We start from the raw sequence: 22,446 nt of genomic DNA on the forward strand, positions 1-22,446 counted from the left end.
CGAATCCTTATTTTTCGCTAATAAGGAATCGCAAATGGCATTGTTGATGCATGTGCCAGATTGTCGTTTACAATGCCAATAGCTCAAACTTGCATAATTGCGAGACCTATTGCATTGCAAATGCTTGTTAATTGAGGTTAGCAAGTTCAGCCCTTTCAAGCTGGTACTGTTCCAAAAGAGTATCATCTGGCATAACAGTTAGGACAATTCCCATCATCCTTACAATGCTTGAAATTGCTCTGTCTGGGGATTTGGCATGCAAAATTCCAACGTTTGTTGCTCAACCTGTGTTGTTAGTCATCCTTTCCTCACCTGCTGCAAGACCATACCTAGGAGTAACAAGCAAGCCTCTTTCACCATGCAACATAATCCGCACACTCTGACTATACATTCCTCTACATCAAAGACAAGGCACTTGTTATATCCCACTCCTGATTGTGTATCCCAAGACTTTGGACAGGGAATTTCTTTACAGATGATTAATGGAAGGCTTCTCATTCCCATACCTCAGAACTGGCAAGATGGTGCACAATCTGTCCTGTGCCAGGGAGCTACCTGGTGTGGTTTCTTAAAAATTGAGGAGTACAAACAAAACTCTGTCTCAAAGCACCAATACTCCTGGGCACAATAATGTCAGCTCTCGCAGTACAGGATTAATTTCTGAGCACCACCACTCCTATTTAGAACACTGTTTAAAATCTATTGCCAGTTTGCCACTATAATTATATCATTATTTTGAATTTACCTTATCTACAATTTCGTCCAAAAATGAAAGAGAGGTGTTGCCTTTCAATCACCCTCCTTTTTAGCAGTAGAACTCTCAGTCATATAGTGACTCCAATTACGACTCAGATGCGCACCCTGCTCAGAAAAGTGCGCACAAGGACAGTGCATTGCCACACACCCTACCACCAAAGACTGATTCAAACTACAGAAAATTGCCTACAGTTCTGCAACAGGGTTCTGCAGTGGATCCTCTCTTTGTCATTCATTCTTCTCCCCCCTCATGGAAAGACCAGCAACAACATCAAGATACATCACTATGCATATAACAGCCACACAACTCTACCTCAACATCTCCAGAGCTCTCTACCCTGAGTGACTTAAAATCTTTCTCAAACTAATAAACAATTAAAGGTCAATCATCTTCTTAAAGATCCAATAAAAACACAGATTCTAGCTTGGCTTTCCAACAGGAACCTAGAAGGCTTCACTATGAACATAGATGGTGTCATTCGGCAAATGGCAGGCAATGTGAAATCCCTCTGATTCATCCACAATAAAGTCCTTTAATGTTATGTTATGTTATTCTTGATTTATACAGCGCACGGCTACTCCAAAGAGTGTCCCGGCGCTACAGAAAACCACAGACAACCAACCAAAACGAAAAGACGCCCCTAGTCGCCGTACTAGAAAGGAAAAAAAAAAGGAGACCTAAAGCTGAAAAAGCCACGTCTTCAGGTTTCGTCTAAAGGTCAGAAGGTTGGAGCTTTGACGTAGTAAGAGAGGGAGGCCATTCCAGAGACGAGAGGCCATAACCTGAAATGATCTTCCTCCAACCCGCGAAAGCCTGAATCTTGGAATTAAGGTCAGGAACTGGGAGGAGGATCTTAAAGAGCGCTGAGGCGCGTAGGGCTGAAATCTTTCCCGTAAATACGGAGCCCCGATCCCATGGAGAGCCTTGAAGACCAGAATAAAGGCTTTAAAATAAATTATTTTTTTCACTGGAAGCCAGTGGAGTGACGACAGCAGATGTAAGGTATGCGTTCTGGGCTTAGTTAAAAAAAAATGCCCTGGCAGCCACATTCTGGATGATTTGTAGCCGACTCAGTATATACTCGGGAAGACCCAAATACAGTGAATTAAGTCTTGACAACACCAAGGCCTGGACCACTGTTTTACGCTGTGATACTGGGAGAAGTGGAAGAAAATTTTTCAACATCTTCAAAATCCCAAAGCAGGTGCCAGCCACAGATTTGACTTGCGTCTTCATAGAAAGAGTGGAGTCCAATTTGACCCCCAGATTCTTCACAATCGTCACTTCCGAGAGTCGAGGAGACATATCCCGTGGCCACCAGGAAAGCCAAGCTTCATGGGTTTGGGAGCCAAAAAAGATGATCTCCGATTTATCAGAGTTACACTTTATATGGTTGTCATTAAAACATGCAAAAATCTCCCCGAGGCAGTTTTTTATACAGTCCCCGTCAAACTCCGAGCCCTTCTCACTAGTGAACAACAACTGAGTGTCGTCCGCATATGACACTATTTTAGCACCATACTTTTCAGCGAGAAGGGCGAGAGGGGCGATGTACAAATTAAATAGCGTGGGACTAAGGATAGATCCCTGAGGAACCCCCACATTCAAGGAGGGAATTTCAGCTGAAAAAGGCGGTGTGCACACTGTTTGGGAGCGATTACTTAGAAAGGATCTCATCCATTTCAGAACCAGGCCTCCAAGCCCACCCCTCTTCAGTCTTTGCAATAAAAGCTTGTGAGGGACGGTATAGAAGGCCGCGGAGAGATAAAGCAACACCAGAACTGCGCTCCCACCCTTATCCAGCGTGGTTTTGACCGTCTCGGCCATCTCCAGCAGGGCAGTTTCTGTGCTGAAGTTGGCACTAAAGCCTGACTGGCTTGGATGAAAAAGGTTATTAGCCTCAGCAAAATTTGTAATGACTTCATTCACAAATTTCTCCAGAACTTTGGAGAAAAAGGGTAGAAGAGAAATCAGCCTATAATTGCTAACATCATCAGGGTCAGCCATAGGTTTTTATAAGAGAGGTAAGATTTTAGCACTTTTCCAAGCTTGAGGCATAAGGCCCTCCTGCAGAAAAGAATTTAAAATAGTATTTACAATAGGATTAATCACTTCTGATATGGACGATAACATTTTTGCGGGACAGGGATCTGAAGGTGAACCGGATTTAAGACTTTTCATGAGGGAGAGAGAATGATTTGTACTAATATTAGGGAATTGCAGGAGACATACATCCCGCCTGTTTTCAGCTGCCACCTCTTCACAAGATTTAATCTTAAAAGAGTTTTGAATGTCCAGAATTTTACCATGGAAAAAACTAGCCATCCGCTTAGTCCAGTCACTGGAAGGAGTGAACGGGCAACTGATGGAAGAAGGAGAAGAGAATCCTTTCACAATAGTGAAGAGTTCCCGACTCTTATTGGCCGCCTGTTCAATTTTTGTCATCAGGAACGATTTTTTCTCCTCTCGCACTTTCTTATAGTAATCCTTTAGGGCTTGGCTATAAGTGGCTTTATCTGAAGGGCTATAATCTCTACGCCATATCCGTTCCAAATGTTTACAGGCGCTTTTACTGGTTTTTAAGGCAGTAGTAAACCATGGGGCTGAAACTCTAATGAGTTTTTCTCCCTTCATCTTGGGGGGGGGTTAGAATCTGTGTCTGCTGATTTAGCCAGCTTTCCAGGGATAGTACATCCCGTTCGGGTTGACCGCTCAGCAGGAGAGGGCATAGGCATAAGGCACTCTGTATTGCCTGTGGTGACATCAGACGAAAAGGTCTAAAACTACTACGGGAGAGAGATTTACCCATAGGCCCTACTTTATTTGGCTCCTTTTTGATGCTGACATTTATTAAGTAATGATCTGACCACGTTAAGGCAAGTGGAGCCTCAAATACAATCTTCACAGAGGAGAAAACTTGATCTAAAGTATGTCCTTTTTCATGTGTGGATTGTTTAAGGTATGGGATAAGGTTAAAGATATCCAAGGATTCATACAGTTTTATGGTATCAGGGTCCTGTACCTTGTCCATATGGATATTAAAATCACCCAAAACCAAACACTGACTATGGTTGGCCGCAATAAAAGCAGACACCTGACATATGGACTCAAGAAATGTATTGGCTGGGCCAGGGGGCCGATAGATCAAAGCCCCAGCGATCGTCTGATGGGCTGAAACATTCAGGAGAAAACCCAGGCTCTCTGCACCATCTAAATCTGGCAGTGATAAGGGCGCACAGCTAAAATAACTTTTAAAAATAATAGCTAAACCGCCACCCCTGCCAGAAGGGCGATCTTTCACCAAAATAAAAGCAAGACAGCATGGTACCAACTCACTCCTCAGACAAAATTGTAACCTTTCCGATCGGAGCAGCAGTGTAATCGTGGTCCTCTCCCATCTGGATGGGGCAATGTCCTGTTCAGCAGCAGCTTCGACACCACCCAGTCACCCCCTGATAAGTATCCTACATGCTGTAACATGTCACATCAAGAGCTTAAAGAGCTCGGCTACACCACTTCAACACTGAAGAAACTACATTGGGTATGTTTCCAAGGTGGCATTATCGTCAATATTAGACACATCACGTACTAGACCATCAGAAACTACCACCATCTTGCAACATCAGAAGCAATGACATTTCCAGAACGAAGAAGCGTAAACAACAAATGGCCAGAAGCAAGCCTTCTCTTCTATTTACCTGATATCTGTAACACTAACAACATTAGTATGGTTCTAACCATCCTCTAGTTAATAAAAAATATGAAAACTTGTCTCTTTAATAAAGAGCAGGTGTAAGGAAATGCGTAGGTGTAGGTGATGATGCAGCTACATGTGGTGGTTAGGGGCATAGCTAAAGGTTTAGAATCTAAATAATGGTGTAAAATATATGTAGTGAAGATATTGGTCTTGGTATGGGTGTAGGTTTAGGTGACGGCTGGAGTGTGAAGGGGGAAAGCAACACGTGCAGACTGTAGAATAGAGCATATTACAGACGGGTGATTCATCCCTGCTGTAGGTGTGGGTGGTTTAAGGTGCATGTAGCAGTTTATGTGGTGGTTATCGAGAAAATATAGCTGCGTATACACGTGTTACCTTAATACTAAAGTTTCCTTGCACATGTATAGTACAATTTACAATGACATGTTACATAACGGAGTTATTGTATGAATCGGAAGATCTTGCCTCCTTCTCATTAGCTTGTGTCTTTGAAGTAACAGTTTCTCTCATGTGCTTATGTTCCATTGACATGTATTGGGAAAACAATGTATAGGAACCCTCAAAAGTGGCATGCATTTTAACATTATATGCTCCATCTGTTTTTTGGTTTTTTTTGAGCGAAGGCTCTGGTCAGTTGAAATTACAATTGTCGCCTGTTATTTTTGCTCTGTCATATACTATAGCATTAAACGCATGTTAGACTTTTAGGCCTCCTGACTTCTTGTGTTTTATCATAACGTTATGTCGTGGACGGAGTAAGGTATAGTAGATAGAGAGTTTGACAGTGTAAGCGGTTGAGTTTTTCAGGCGTAGGGGGCAGGTTGCATAGGGGTGATGCAGTCTATATGCATCGTGGGATGTAGGTGATGATGTTGAAGCAGGGTGGTGGTTTAACTGATGTGTAGTTTCGGTGGGGCAAGATTTTGAGTGTACTTAGGGTGGAGATGGTGGTTTAACATAGTGGGGGTGAAAAGTACAGGTGATTGTGTAATCGATGATACACTTTGAAGGTTTGAGAAACCAACGGGCGCGCAGTTTGACCAAGTAAAAAGCTCTTCATTTTTTTTAAAATAAGTGTGAATTTGCAAATACCAATATATACTCCAGCACTATACAGTGCCCCTCCTCCCATTTCAGTTCAGTGTCGCCAATGCACCACAACTAAAAAAAACAGCTGGTGTTGATACTTTTCATAAGTCAAAACATTCCCTGAATTTTCTTCTGAAAAAAATGTCCCTGGCAAAAATCTCCATTTTCTTGTTGTCTGACAGCTTGAAACATGTTTTTTGCAGGAAAGCCTCAGACCCGACCATGACCAGAAATCTAAGAGTGCTTTTCGCCTACGTGAAAACCAGAGGCTCATTCTTCACATTTGGAGGCAAGTGCTCGTTTTCACCTCAAACTCAAAAAGCATTTGCAAACCCAATAGGTTGCGCCTTTGGGACCTATTGGCTTTGTCAATGATTTTTAGCGATGCTGTACCTCATCCCAAGTACTGTGTAGCATGGCTATTGATGAACTGAAGAGAAAAGCCCATGTCATTTTTGTAGGCATTTGGCTCAGAAATTTCCCGATCTGAGTTGAACTGGTAAATTTAAAAAAGTGTGTTTTTTAAAAGCTAGCAATGGGAAGCAACACAGGCCGCTGGCAGGAGAATGGAAGCAACACAAGGGCCACAGCAACATGGAGGGCACCGGTGGGAGAGGGAGGCCGAGAAAAGCAAATGGGAGACGGGTGAGGAAGAAACTTGGGGGGGAAGCACACAAGGGCGGGTGCATCACACAGGGGGAAGGGGAGAAGCACACAGATGAGAGAAGGCAACACTGAGAGCAGTGGGAGAAATGAAGTACATGGAGGAGGAAGTGGGAAAACACTTGCACTCTCGTGTGGTGCTTAAGACATAAAAATAAATTTGTTCACTAAAACTGTAAACTTGAAGGACACGAGTAAATTGGAACTGCAAAGCCAACAAATGAGAGTGACAGTAAAACCAACTAATGGCAAGCACTGGGCAGGGATGCATTCCCCTCTATATTCTTGGTAAGCTCATAATATGTCTTTCGTACCCACATCGCTCTGCTGTCTGGTAGGCTCGACCTAAAAACCTCAGACAAAGATTAAACCAGTGGTTCAATCTTTGGTTGCCTGAAAGCCCCTATACAGTCAAACGCCAGTATCCCTCATGAAGCTTAAAAACTGTACAGAACATTGCTAACCAAGAGCGCTGGGAAATATGATACCTCCAATCCTATTAATAAAGCAAGCAAAAACACACAATCTGCATTACACCAGTAAACATATGGCCCTGAATAATTCGTGCATGGCACATCCTGCAATGCAGAAAATACTACATACAGTTATTTACACGATTATTGTATTTGTAAAGCGTATCAATCAGCTGGGAGTCTCAGAGTTCACATGGGAGAACATGAAGATTGTAGTGACTCTTGTAGCACTCACTTAAAGATGAGACAGGGAGTAGCCTTGCTCCAATGTGAATGACATACTACTACTGACCACTGTGGATAGGTTATTCACTATTCAGGACTAGTTTCAAGGTGAGTTTGACCTCAGGCAACTCACCAGGGTGAGGTATGGAATACTCATAATAAGGAACACAGGGGGATTTTGTGCCAGATCAGTTTCGGTCTCCCACACGATGACACCAGTGCCTCTCTCCTGGTTCCCATAGAACGCCTCTCTGTCCTGCTGAAATGTACACATCTCTGGGCCATTGAGATGAAAGTAGATGCAACTGATTTTTTAACACATAAACACAGGATGTGAAGCCTCAGTGCTGGCGTGATTGAAGGAAGCTGTTCACCATTTCAGAGCCGCCTGCTTTCAGTTAAATTTTTTATCGTGTTGTATTTTTTTTTATAGCGGCCTAATCCTCAGCAAAGATAAATAGGCTGCCCTGAATCACCTCTGTGGGAAGGGAAGAGAGACTTTTACACTCCTGTTCCCCGAATATGCATTCCTTTGCCTCTAGTCACATTCACTTCACTTCCATTATTTCTGTTAATCCGGATTCCTACTCTGAGTGCCAGAAAACAGGCATTTGAGAGGGCAAAAAAGATGCTGGTGGATTGATGGTAACCACTTAAAACTCCCACCGCCTGGAGTTCCTCTTTCAGCTTTTTATAATGTATTCATCACTCTAAGAATCTGAGCCACGTGACTATGCCAGAACTGACTCCCTTACCTACATTTGGACCAAGCTATGCTTCCCTAGCAGGCTCTAATGGGTAAATGCTCTTTTTCAAGGTGGGTTTGAATGGTATTTCTAGGATATAAAAGCAAGAATACTTTATATGGAATGGTAAATGTTTCTTGTTTTCTGGCTCAGGATTTTGCCAATCTCCTACAAAGGATCTGAGAGAATACAGACGTTTACAGCGTTGCTGGCCCACAGCTTTCTTTCTCTCACATGAAATGATCTCTCTCTATAACTGGAAGCACCCAGAGCTCTCCCCCCCCCCCCCCGCAGTGCACCAATAAGAGGCCTTGCCCCCTCACCTCCGGTGCCCTCCCTTCTGGGACCACCTCCTAACTGAAGCCTGCTTCTCCTCGCCCTGTCCCTGGTAGATTAGGATCAATGCATCCATTCTCCCTCGCTGATCCTGTATTTATGTGCCAGGAAGGAAATTTCCCCGAATCCTCCCTGGTAGCTCCATATAAATAATAAAATAAAAATGCATGTCACATTTCAGCATGTGGTGTTAAACAGATCACCAATTAATACATAACAAACGGTCAGGAAAGGCGTTTGTACATACATTAAGCATTTTTTAGCTCAATGTGTTTCGGTGTGGTTCACGTTTTTCTCAATGATAACAAAAGAAACCTGCCATGCCTACGATCAGTTGTTTTTTTTAAGTAGCCACTGAAGCCCAAACAAAAACATAACATATATATGATTTGTAAATGCATTTGACGTGCTTACCGACTACAAAAAAATCCAGCCATGAAATAAAATAATTTGAGTGTAGACACAGGAGACATGAATCGGTCGGACCCCTTAAAAGCACCTGTCTCTGAGGAGAAGCTCTGAACACTGAACTATACACATTATTCAAGAGCCGAGAGACAAAGGCTGTACTAACTACCTACCACACCCTTGTCTCCCAACATAGCACAAATTAGAACAGATGAAAAACAAATGCACAAATAAATACGGACCTAACACAATAGAAGTGTGGCCGACTGACAAACCTCCCCGCCCTCTTTCAGGCACTTTGTGTTATTTCATGATTTTCTCCAACATTTAATTCTAGACACTGCAACATGTTTTCCCCTTGAACGTGACAACAGAACTCCTTCCGGTGTTTATCCGCACTCGGTAAATGCGCGCTGCATTGCTGAAACAATTGAGGTTGCGAGTCGCTGCTGGCGTCTGAAGGGGGCTTTCAGTCAGAGAGCAGGTGCTCTGCGGATAATTGAAGGTGGCCTTGAGTCGCGGAGTCTCTCTCCCCCCTCGTGAACCGATCCACATGCCTACTTGTTTACCATGACATTTAGGTCCGCCTAAGAAACTATGGAATCGGCTTATTTAGCATCAAGGCAATTAAGGTACAATTAATGCCAGTGCGATTCTGAAGTTAGAATGAAAGCCAACAAATTCACATGCAACAGGCAACACAAACAGGGATGCAACTACCTGAATCTTGTCTGCAGCTAAATTTATATCACACAGATATATATAATTGAGCAAAAGACATCTTACGCGTGAGAAACAGCACTCCAAATTTAAAAGAAAATGAAATATGCTTTTAGACTCATCTAGAGGGAATACAGCACAGCAGTATGATTTTCGCCTCCTACTTACATCTCGCAGGAATAATATAACCAAAGCTGAAAGGACTCGGATCCCATGGAGCACACCGGTGAACAGGTACGGCTTCCGCAAAACCAGCAACACAGTCCTACCAACCTAGGTCTGTATGCCACCAATGCCTTCGTCTCCAGGCGCCACCAACCCAGTCCTCACGAAGAACCGTGGAGACAGTTGTGCGAGATCCTCACCCCCGTACTTCCACATGTTTGCGTCAGCCAGAGGGATTGTTAGCAAAGCGCGTACATCCAGAGACTGTGTGCAGGAATGGGCTGGAAACAGTACGACTGACGGCAACAGCGCATCACCCAAGGTTGCTCACAATAGATTAGATAATGCTCACATCATGAGGCAAATTAACCATGAGCTATTTACTCATCACCATTCCAGCTTTCTTGCTTCGAATGTAAAAGCAGTACCCCTTATTTGTTTCCCCATTTACCCATTGAATGGCACCAGTACCCTTGACGAAAGCGCCAACTTTTCCTTAATTTTGGCAGTCTCCAAACACGCACAGTCTTAACAAATGTGGACATTGAAAAAATGCACTACCATCATGCAGGGTGATAGTGACAAGGTCTATAAGGAGCGCCAGCACTAATAGGCACTCTCGCGCACAAAGAAGGCATCCAATTATAAACCGTTTACAGAAATTGCAGGGCTGTCAAAGGCTTAGTTACAGCTGCTGTTCCATCAAGTCAGCCTGTGCTTGATTTCTATGCAATCTGCTTTCAGGCTGCTCCCCCCATACTAAAAAAGGCAGACCCCTGCCCGGTAGCAGTACTTTAGAATAACATTGGGTTAATCATGTACGCGACCAAGACCACAATGGCCATGCGGTCTATGTAAAAAAAGAACGGGTTACAAAACTACTTACAATGCAGATAACAAGCTCTTGCCGTCAACTGTTGGTCCCAGTCCAAGTCTCATTGAGGGGCGAGTGTCTGCATGAGTACACAAGAGCAATGGCTGCAGTAGTCTTAGCATAGAGTGAAAAGCTACAGAAAGGAGGTGGTCTCTCCACTTGTAGTGGGCGGCTTACCGGTAAGGAAAGTCTACTGACAAAATGGGTTCTTTTGCCGTCAATGCACCACATCATGGCATGAAGTGACTCTTTGCCACTTAGATGGAAAAGGTCTCTAGTCTCTTATCAGTCCATTATTATTTTGATAAATAACCAACAAATGAACGCAGTACTTTCCGTTTCCTCCTAGAGTCGCCCACTCAGGCACTACTCATGATCTTCTCTTCCTTAGCAATCAGGGCTAATACACTTGTGTAGAAGGTTTTTAGGGGAATGCCAGCAGAGGTGTGCAAAGCGACTGGCCAGTAACTACAAACAGGTCAAAAAGTCACTGCTGCGGATGAGAGTTATTTTATCTCACAGAGCTGGAAAAGCCATACGATATAAGTGAATTTATTGAGCCACATGAACAATTTAGAGTATCAAAGTCCACAACTAATTGGCTCCACTCTATGTGATCGTTTATAACCAGGGAAAGAATGGCTTGATTTTCCACTATTTTTGATGTCTACATAAGAATAGAGGGAGCAGACTCATTGTGCCTCGAACTCTCACCAGGTTTCACACTTAAAAAGTACATAATTTGGCCAGATTGAGCTCCTGCAGTAAATAGTTTATGGCCCTCTGGTCCACTTAATCAAGTTTATGTTCCTCCGGTCAAGTCCACCGAAGTGTGTAACCCTTGTTTACAATCTACTGCTAGAAATCCTACTTTTGCCTATGGTAAGTTCCACAATTAGAATACAAACTAGAACAAAATGAATGTATTACAAAGATAATTGAAACATTAGAAGAACTGTAATAGTTCATAGTATGCCTGCTTTTATACAAGAATATCGCTGTCGGACTATCAACTGGCATAAATATTGCATCCTAAACATTGGTACAAAAACATCGCCACATTGGAGTTAACAGAAAATATACACCCAAAGAGACAATATTGCAGCAGCGACTTAGGACACAAAATCTATGTCAAGCACATATTTGTGATATTTGTGTAAATTATATTTTGACAAACAATCTTAGGCATGCATGCATTTAGGGACAGTCACACATTTTTTGGTTTGTAGTCTTTCTTTCACCCTTCAAGAGACTTACAATTAACTGTTAAAAATGTACTTCGGACAACAATGAAAACCCCTCACCCTCACAAGCAAGCAGGTAGACACCATTGGAGGAGGGAAATGGTCGCTCCCTTAACTGTCCCAAAAATATAACTCCAGACATCTAGTAGCTGAGCCTTAAAGAGTAAACATCTTTTGCCCATGAGGAGGTCCGTTGCTAGTCGCTGCCATTCCCGCCCCTCTTCCTTTTTTCCTTATTTGTTCTTGTATAATTAGTTAAATTGCCTTTAATTATTTTCAGTATTTTTATAGTTTTGGATAAAAATTATTGCACACAGAACTCTGGGATAGACAGACTCCTGGACACTAACGTGGCTACGGGCATGCCCAATTACTTTAACAGTTGAGCAACATCTATATAATTGTAATGCTAAGGCATCCTATGGTTGCAAACAGACTGCTTGCCATATCTTTAAGTAGCAAACTTGTGCGATATGATTTTGTGCAACTTGCAAATAAATATAAGTTTAAACAAAATACTGCTAAAAATTTGCAGTAGACATCCATACTCATTTAGGAAAGAAGAATGATTGCACGTGGGTCTCAGATAGGTAGACCATTCAAGAATATGTGAACTAAAGTTTAGGCAAGGCAACCATCAATTTATGCTGCAAAAGACATTTATTAGATTTTGTGATTTTAAAAATGTGGACATGAGCTGAGTAGATCAGCCCAATAAATATTTATTTACCTTTTATGCCAAATTTTCCAGATGGTGGATTGCATGAAGAACCATAAACCCAAGAGGAATAAACAAAAGAAACTTGAAGATAGAATCAATTGAACGGCTAAGTTGCGTCTTATCTATTCATCTGATCCTAGGTTTGGAAAAGAGCTGTCATAGCTTTTAGCACTGGCTACCACAGAAAAATGTTTGGTGTGGAGAGATGATGTAATCATACAAAAATAGAGAAGGTATGCCTATCTGATGTGCAACTGACAGTGAATCAAAAATCATGAATTTATAGTAAAATTATTCAGCATTTCCATTTACCCAGACGTGAGCACACCATGGCCTTTGTGATCTTATGCACATCCTGTAGTGAACTACCCTCTGTCATACCACTGTTGACTTTCCCACTATCCATTAGCTCCTGTGCAATAACAGACAACAATTATTTAATGGGCAACACATGCAATTTCCTAATACGAGAATACATTTTTAAGGAATATCCTTTCCAGTTTGGGTTATATATATCAGATACAATTATGATTCAAAATATACTGCTCAAGCAACTAAATTTGATGTCTGGTACCAGAATATTGTGGCCTAAATAGAATCGGGGAAAATTGTGAATATTGTTTACACAAATATCACTTTATGCACAAAGAGACATTATTTTTGTAAATGCTATTTAAAGTCATGTAAGACAATATTTTTGTCAACTATATATTGGCATACAGCTAAATTAGCACTGACTTGGAAATTAAACACAAGAGGGCCTTTATCATTTTAAAACTCCTGGTGATTTGACACTTAAGAGGGAGAACAGCATACTACCAATATCAAAAGACACTGTGATCAGCATAATGACGGAAAGCTTTTTGCAGGTTCCCCCCACAGTTTGCCCTATTTGGACGACTAGCTGCTGGTTTTTGGAATCTGAGAATGCATTGAATCCTGTTAACTACACCTCAGTGCTACAGTTCTTACCCACTACAAACACATTGGCGATCCCCAACTGGCAAGGACTGACTTACTTATAAGTCCCTAGTATATGGTACCCAGGGTACCTAGGGCATGTAAGGCACTGTTTGTGCCACCCTGTGTGTGACAATGTACAAAATGGCTCCCAGCCTGCCACTGCAGACTGGAAGGGCAGTGATAACACTGCTAATTCATCTTTGTCATTTAAACTAATTGCAAAGCCCCCACTTCCCCAACAAATATATGTAAGTCTACCCTAATAAAAGCATATAGAGCCCTAAGCAATGGAGCTATATATTGTCAAGTAGGACATGTATTTTTTTATGTCATAACAGCATCATTTATAAATTGCCATTTTGCTGCGGAAAGGCTAGTACCTCATACAGGGTTACTGGCTGACACCTCAAGCCTGGTTCACTTCTGAATGGGACTACCCAGAATGCTACTGTAAGGTATCAAATAATCGTGGCATTAAATCCGACCTGATGCCCAGGACAAATTTAATGTCACTACTAAAATAATGCTACTTTTAGAAAGTTGCCACTATGTGTCCCACTTGTATAGTGGCCTCACATAGGCACTGGCCAACAGACAGCATTCTGCCCGCAAAGGACTCACCGGCTTAGGAACAATAGCAGCCTGCAACAGGGTGAGGTGTTGCCTCCTCTTCGCAGGAAGTACCTCAGGTTATTAGCCCAAAAGGTGAAACCACCTTTGGCAGGCAGATGGCGTCCACACTCCTGAGGGGCTGCCCTTTGATCAAATGGACAGGCTGGATACAGGGATAGAGAGGCAAATCCAGTGGTCAGGTAGCCCTCAGGTAGCAACACCGCTAGGGTGGGCTACTTAGCACCTGACATCTGAGGAATGGTCCCGATATCTTGAGAGGGGACATAATAGAGATTGCTAGACGTCACAAAGAAGGTACCCCAGACATCCATTGGCTAGTGACCACATCATCCTCCCTGGACACTTCCTGGAAATAAATATGGCACCCCAGCCACACACACCACCTCAGATCACATTGGACCTGGAACAAGAACTGAAGAAGGACTGCTCTGCTGTACCCTGGACTGCACAAAGAGAGGCTGCACCGTTTTTCAGAACTGCACCTGCCCTACCGTGTGCTAGCTAAGAGAGGAGTGTGCCTGTGGCTCAAGGAAAAGTCATGTCCAGTCCCAGACCAAAGGAGCGACTCAAAGTAACCGTGGACTGACCCCCTGGAACTCGTTCCGGGGTCACCACAGTCCAAGTACCACACATCAGCAAGTTGTTGCTTGCTACTGTTAAATGCTTTACACCAAGTTCCTTTGTGCAAGCCTTGCTGGTCGAAGGCATAGCTACCCAGGGTTGATCTTTTAAGGTTGTTCAAACGAGCCTGACTGGACCCAAGACAGTTTTTACGAGTGTATTCCACAGTAAGGCTACCCAGCCATACCATATAATACAACCAAATCCTCACAGAAAATGTCATATGTTCAGGGTATAAACAGTTGAAGAAAGAATAGTTCATCTGTAGAGCATCAGAATGGATGAGTCAGACTCTAAAAAAGTCAACATGCCACTATTAAGGAAAAACAATGCATGACTTGAATAGCCTTTCTTAACGGTTCATGCTAAACAATGACAGACAATTAGAAAGCAGTGTGCAACTAGGAGGAACAGCAGTGGCAAGAACAAATAGAAGATAGTAGACAAGACATGGCTTTTAGATTATAGTGGACCAGGAAATACGTAGAGAGATGCACTTCTGGTCCTACATACTATGTTATTTTGTGTTGCAACAAACTGTATACACCAAGAAGGTTGCTTTAGTCAGGGAACAAGAAATGTAAGGAACACATGCAATGATTGAATGGAAGCACTTGTCAACCAAAAAATATTTGCAATATGTACCTCTATTTAGGACACCCGTCAATTGGAAGAAAGATTAATATAGTGCTTTTTGAAACACTGAGAAGAGCGTTTAAAGATAACCCAGAACTGGAAATATATGTTTATGAAGTGTCCGTCATGTGCTATCCATATTTACTGGAGAGTAACAAACCATGCTGAGCGATCAACACAATTCCAAGTATATGGTATGTTTTAGCTGATTGGAAGTGACAGGCAGCTACATAAACTGAAAGTGTCTGTAAGGATTATATAAACATATTTATATGGAGACAAATGGTTACTACTACTTCAACCCCAAAAAATACAACCTTTGGTTTTATAGGAAGGTAGAGAAGCTGACAACACCATGAACGTAGCATAACACTCAAAAGTGACATAAATAATGTACAATATTGGAAGCATTTCTCCCACTAGAGTCTCTCATGATGTGGGTCCAACTAGACTGCATGCTTGAAGAAACAAACAGATAAGTGAGAGGGGGTGGTGCACTGTTTTATGCATCCAAGGAGCAGTCCACGAGGCATGTAATTCTTGCAGAAAATGGACTGCTGTATTAATACAATGCCATCTAAAACCATCCATCATGTGATTCACAGGAACATGAGACATCCACTTTTAATTACTTTTAGTGGTGGTCTGCTTCCTGGCTTCAAGTTTGCTGACAGCGCAACCAACAGATATCTACTTACAAGAGATTTTAGGAACATGGATCAATGCAGCTGGTCTATTCAGGACAATGATATTCATGTGCAGCCCTACCTGGAAAGTACACTCCATCCGCCTCTCCCGGTGCTCGCCCTGGTACAGAAGATCATCTGTGATGCTCCTTCTCATACAAGCAATGGTAACATCTGGCACATCCATGAAATCTGCATTTACAATGAAGAAGATAGAACATTTATAGATTATTTTCAATTTACAGAACCATTGTTTTATTAAATTCTGCAAAGCCACTTCTTAATTAGTTTGGGCTGTTTGGTTTTTAGGAGCAATTATTCTTCCCTGTCGCTTTATGCAACTAAGGGCTTCCAGAAGGATCCTGAAAACTCTGTACAGAGGGTTTAATTATAGATTACGTAACGACAGGGCAGGGTCAAAGAAAAACAGTTCTTCCCCTGCCCTCGTCTAGCACGTTCTCTCAATGTATCACCACGTAAAATCCAGTGTCTTCCAGATTCAAAATACATAATACAGAGTTCTCCAACCTTTCCCATATGAAGGGTAACTTCCCATCAATGTGCAGTCCTTAACTACTAACAAATATTGTCTATGTTGCCATAATGACCCTATCAGATGAGATTAGGTTAGTGGCCATGCCGTGCAGGACTACCTGCAGTGACCACTCCTGCGCATCAGGCCGGCACACCATCAGCAATTATTAGCATGAAATGTTTGTAGCTGAGTAATGAAATAATAACCATAACTGAAGTCTCCTCTGGAAGCAAGAAAATAACATCAGCAATATGACCCTGCCAATACAGCATGAGCTAGTGATCAACTATTATTTTTAAATATAGGTAAAATAACTTACAACCCAGAAGCACACTGGGAAAAAACACAAAAAAGATGCCAGAACAATTCCATTACATGACAGTATTACTGGGGCTCAGTTAACAGACTCCCAAAACGAATTTACTGAGATGGTCAGATTGGTATACAGTCTTTATCCCACAAGACTTTACCACGCATTGCTTTACCTCGCATTTAAGTACTGTGCAAGACTTTTGTTGGTACTCTACGACACAGTACTATACCATTCAATAGTTTAAAAAAAATAAAAATAACATAATGGATATGTCCTTTATAAAAAAAGAGGGGATTAAAGGTTATGCGATGGCTAAGGGATCAGAGTGGTAATGTTTTTAAAGGAGTCTTTGGGGTCCAGAGGTGGGTATTGGTACGGCACAATAAGGGTCCTAAAGGGGTTGTTAGGGTGGAGGATTTTGTAAGGATACAAAGTAGAAAGGGTTTTTTAAGGTTCATGGATTGGTAAGGGTTAGTAAAGGTTTTAATGTGTTCTATGGTTCAAGAATGAGGAAGGGTACGGGGTAATTAGGGTTTTTAGAGTTCAGGAGTGAGTAAGGGTACAGGGTAGTATGGGTTTTAGAGGGTTTTTTAAGGTTCAGGGATACGTAAGGGTATGAGGCAGAAAAAGGTATTTCGGCTTCAGGAACGGGAAAGGCTATGGGGAAGAAAGAGGATTTTTGGGTGCTGGGCAAGGGTACGGGGTCGTAAATGTTTCACAGGGGTTTTTAGTCTTTGGGAAACAGGTAAGGGTACAGGGGTTTTTAGGGTTCAGTACACGTAAGGGTATAGGGCTGTAAGGGTTATAAGGGATTTTTAGGGTTCAGGAATGGGTAAGAGTATGGGGGAGTTGGGGGCTTTTAGGGATTAGGGATGGGAAAGGATACAGGTGCATTTTTAAGGTTCAGGGACCGGCCAGGGGTAGAAATTTTTATTTAAGATTTAGGGATGTGTAGACATAATATATAGTAAGGGATAAATGTAAAAGGGAAGTGGAGAGAGAACTGATATTTTTTTTCTTAAATGTAAATTTATACAAAAGGGTAGTGTTGGGAGTGGATTCCCCAAATGAAATATATAAGTGTGTGTGTGTGTGTTTGCCTTTATCAAGTTACTTCCTGTACATTGAATTCCTTTAGAAATACGTTATAGAATTCATGGGCATAGAAAACATACTTTGCGTTTTTCAAAGTTTCCGATTTGGTAATACCTGAAAAATATTCAAACTAAGAATAAAGCATACTGCAGTTTCATATCACCAATTTGCAATTCCTGTTTTGTAATTGTCATAAAATTTACTTTAAATGCCTCTGAGTAACCGCCAATCATCGGTGCTGTTTGTTCTCGACATTGCAATACAATAAAGTTATCATTGTTAGTATACCACATTTTAGGAACTACATATACCAGAATGCCTCATGCAAGTTCTCATGATGTCTTACTCTAAAATCACGTATTTCACCACAATAATAAGCATCAAAGTCTTTGCAGCGAAATAAAGGACTCCATTTGAATCTACAAACGGCTGTTGCCGCCGTCTAGCAGGCACCGACGTCGAGGGACATTCTATGTTCATATTAATTATTGAGTGTTGCATGATTCGTAGTTCATTAATTACATAAGTAGAAGCTAAGAGAATTGCCCAGCGCCTATCTATGACTATTTAAGAGGTATGGTGACACCAATGCCTGCACGAATCATGTCACAAGCCACTTTAAAAACCACCTAGGTTCACAATAAACTTACAGGTGCAGACCTGGTCAACTTCTTGCATGAACATTGATTCATCAAAATGCCTGGGGTAGCAGAGGTGACATCAACTGCCCGTTGACATTTCAGGAAATTACCATTATATGGCTCAAAGTGTTTCCAAGAATTGATGTTGCATGACCTTTTACCCTGATAACCTCTTAGGAAAGTATAATACAAAAGGGGAATCCTGCATTAAATTGATCAGGGATGAAGAATAGTTAGAGTGACAGAGACATTCTGTCATGAGTAAATCTCAGCATGAAATTACTTAAAGCTCAATCTAGAGCACATCCCTATTCGTGCATCCTTCCTCCCCTGGAGGTTGGGGTTTCTTCCATTGTGAAGATTGCCCTTGCTCACAAACAGCATCTGTAGCTCTCAATTACCACAGGTCACATCCTGTGAGTACTTTTAATTTATACTTGCACTCTGGTGTTTCACTATCATTGTACCTAGGAAGACAAATTTGCGTATCTCATACACAACACGCTTCCTCCCCTGGTATCCTTTTGCCATATCCTACACAACCACAAGATCGGCCTCACTCTTCATCCCGTTCTCAGACCTTTCACGTATTTTCAACCACTCCCCAGGTCATTCCTAGTCCTGATGAGACCCTTATATCCAATAGAGGATCGAAACACCGTCGACACCATCTAAAGATAGACCTAAGATCTTCTAAAAGCCCCAGATATCTCCCCTGTTGTGCCTATTTGTACACAATACAATTGGCTGTCTTTTGACTTATACCAATATACAGTTTGATTTACGCATTGTCACTTTTACTTTGTTCGGTTAGGGTCTTCACCTGGGTTTTACTCACGGTTTTAGAGGCTGAAGGTCTTTTAGATACCTCAGAGGGCGAAGACAGCGTTGACCCAGAGGATAATTTTAGTGACCTCTGTGAATGGTCAGAAACTTCATGAGAAGCCTTGTGATGTTTTCTTCCCTCACTGGAAGAGCTGTCATGCGATCTAGCCCTTTTGCTAGACGTCGAGGCCCTGTCACCCTCCTCAGCTGAGGAAGATTTCAACCATAAAAGCAGCCTTGCCTCCCTGTCCCTTAAGAGTCTTAGCAGGGAAGGTCTGGCAAATTCTACAATCCTTAACAACATGTTTAGGATGTAGGCAGTAGATACAATCTTCATGTTGGTCGTCCACATGGACCCTCTTCTTCTCAAAGGTCCTGCAAGGTCTAAAAAGAGCCATCTTATCAGACATTCTGAAGAAACAAGTGAAGAACTGAGGAGGCACTCAGGGAGACTCCCTTCCACACGACGTGCGGTGAAAATCTAAGGAGAACTGCCTCTGCTGGGAAGGTTCTAGAGGTTGCTGGTAGCTGATTGGTTGGAACTATTTTTTAGTTCTTTTCGTATAATGATGTAGATAGGCTACTAAGTTTTAGGCCTCTGGCTTTCTTTTAGCCTACTACTATTACTTACTTAGGCACTGCTTTTGTATTTTACTGTGGGACTCCCGCCTCGGCGACGGGGAATGATTCAGGCATGTGAATCTATGAAAGATACCCCAATATTGGATAACTTGATGGGTCCGAAAATCAAGAGAGTAGAGTTGTGACGCAACAATAATTCAAAGCTCTCTATGACGGGCTAAACGGATTACCACACCCTACATGTCTTTACATTTTAAGAGGATCATAATGTGTCATGATATGAATCATGCTAGGGATCTGCTGAGAGAGGCTTAAGTGATGTAGTAAGCCAAAATGTGTAGGAGACCAGGTGCATTTAAGTGTATGTCAGGAGAGGGAGTGGAAGTATCATGTAAGTTTGACAGATCCGTCAGCCAGTTGTATAGTCTGCTGAAGGAACAGGCTGAGGATATGTGAAGGAGCAGGATGTAGATATCTGCCAGTATAGACTTCACCCTCTCCACATACAGGTGTCTATAGTGTGTTCGTTTTCAGTATTTTAACTATATGGGATTATGGTCGAAACTCTGATATGCGCCAACATGTGGTTATCCTGTGGGGGGCAAGCATACAGTAAAAGGCAATATCAGGCAGATGGTCGTGATACACTGACATGGCAGACAGCTCTGATGTGCACTCCTAATTTGTGCCTCCATACAGTTCTCCTGTGTGGGAGTCATCATACAGTATGTAGTATCAGGCAATATCAGGTAGCATCAAGTAGGCAGACCGCCATGCATCGAGCAGGTAGTACAGCAGGTGGGTAATGGTCAGCGATGTGTAGTGATCAAGTTGCTGACCACAGGTGAGGGCCGTCTGGAGAGGTCGCTGCTTCAGTGGGTCACTATCTAGATCACAGGCACGGAATGGAAGGCGACTTAGCTAGACGCTCCGAAAAGACGCATCAGTTAGTTATGAGGTGCAAATAATTTTAGAGTATCTAACCCCACAGCTGGTCCTCGATGGAGAGAGGATCCCAATCATGTGCACCACAGGGAACCCTGGGGAAAACCTATGGCGGCTAATGGAGGTCTTGGGAATCTGTATTTGGGCAAGTGTCATCAAGTTAGAATGAAAGCTCTGGCTCCTCACCTTATCTGGAGAACTTGATAGTTTGTGGAGACGAGCAGCACCGGAGAACACTCATATTGCACATCATCTCTCTCTCCATTGCAGCAAAGAAGTAGGCCTATGCGGCCATCTTGTCCAAATCAGAGTATATTTTTAATATTTATATAAAAGTGTGACGGTTTAATTTTTTTGATATGTACAGATGTGTCAAAAATCATTAATTTTGTAAAAACTTTTCTATGTAATATATTTGTATGTATTTCAATATATTTCAGTTTTTAAATGTAAATATATTTTTATAGAATAATTTGTTATAAGTAATTTATTTAATTTTATAATAGTATATTTTATAAATGTTTGTATATTTTTATTCAAGTTTAAAATGAATGTCAAATACATATATTTAATGTTTGAAAAATATATTGTGTATTTTAGTCTGTATTTTAGTTTTGATATATTTTAAATGTCTTTATTATTGTAATCTAAATTTGCAGTTTAGATATTTTTTAACTTTAGATATTTTTGTAGAACAATATTTTGGATTTGAAATTTTTGTTAATTAAAAGTTTATGGCTATGTGTGTGTTTGTTTTGGGTTTCATATTTGTGCATGTCGATATTTTCAAATCCAATATTTGGTAGTAAAATCCAAGAAGGTGCAGTTAGATATAATGGTGTCTGTGTTTCAGCTATAACAACTGACCAAAAGCCAATGTAGTTTGCTGCAATCTGACCGTCATCTTTTTTCCTCTGGATTTGTGAGAGCATTGCTAGTATAGCAAACAAAATCTAATATGAACGATATGTTGTCTCAATTAAAGTACTGTTATGTACGGAGGATAAGAGCAAAAAGACAAAGGACCTTATTTAGATCTTGGCGGTACAGGTCCCTCCGTCGCTTTTTTGACGGATTCACCGACTCGGCGGTTCACCCTACCTATTTAGATACTGGCGGGTCAATGGGCAAAAGACCGCCAGAGTTCAACTGATTTCACCACGAATCTTCACCTGCGTCGACGGCGCCATGGGCAGAAGCGGCAGACAAGTTCAGTCAGTTACGATGTGCCTTTCCATTGAGGCAAAGGTGGCGGGAATATCTCCTAATTTGAGTTGGCGGAATCAAAGAAAATTAGGTCAAAACTAATCTTTTTCCTCTTCCATTTCCTTCTTGTACCCCATCGTCCAGGTCCCTCCTTTGCTGCTCTGACTCCACCACGATGCCAAAGGACTCCATTGTCGCCGGGATCTAAGGTAAGCAACTTGTTCAATTGTCCTACTATGATTTGTGTGTTGCCAATTGCTGTAGCCCTGTGTATCTTTTGCATTGCTCTTACATGCAAAATGTGCCTTATGTGTAAAGCAGAAGTATTCATTTTCCCACTTATAAAGGTAAAGTGAACACACCTTTATTGGCACTTAGAAAAATTGTTGTTGTGGTGCTTGGGGTGTTGTGCTTGAGGTCCCTGTTGGTATGCATTCAATAGTGTGTGTATGTTGTTTGTGTGGCATGCAATACTTAACAAAAAGGGCATAACACATTCTCTACATATGTTTTTGAGGCAAACACAACATATATGTGTATTGACACGAAAATAAGTTGTCCTTACGAGTCTCAACGCTACCAGGGACCCACTCCAAATGATTGCGCCACCAGGACAACGCCAGCAC

At 41.8% G+C, this 22,446-nt stretch overlaps 1 protein-coding gene across 3 annotated transcripts in view; it reads right to left on the reverse strand.

Annotated features, from left to right (window-relative positions):
• TIAM2 (TIAM Rac1 associated GEF 2) overlaps positions 1 to 22,446 on the reverse strand; it is a 336,144-nt gene that overhangs the window by 98,966 nt on the left and 214,732 nt on the right. For all 3 annotated transcript variants that reach the window (XM_085611533.1, XM_085611535.1, XM_085611534.1), the window contains exon 15: positions 15,761 to 15,870. In XM_085611533.1, coding sequence (XP_085467659.1) covers positions 15,761 to 15,870 — 110 coding nt within the window. The remainder of the gene's footprint in view (positions 1 to 15,760; positions 15,871 to 22,446) is intronic.

The sequence above is a fragment of the Triturus cristatus genome, chromosome 6 (genome assembly GCF_964204655.1).
Source record: "Triturus cristatus chromosome 6, aTriCri1.1, whole genome shotgun sequence".
NCBI classification, from domain to species: Eukaryota; Metazoa; Chordata; class Amphibia; order Caudata; family Salamandridae; genus Triturus; species Triturus cristatus.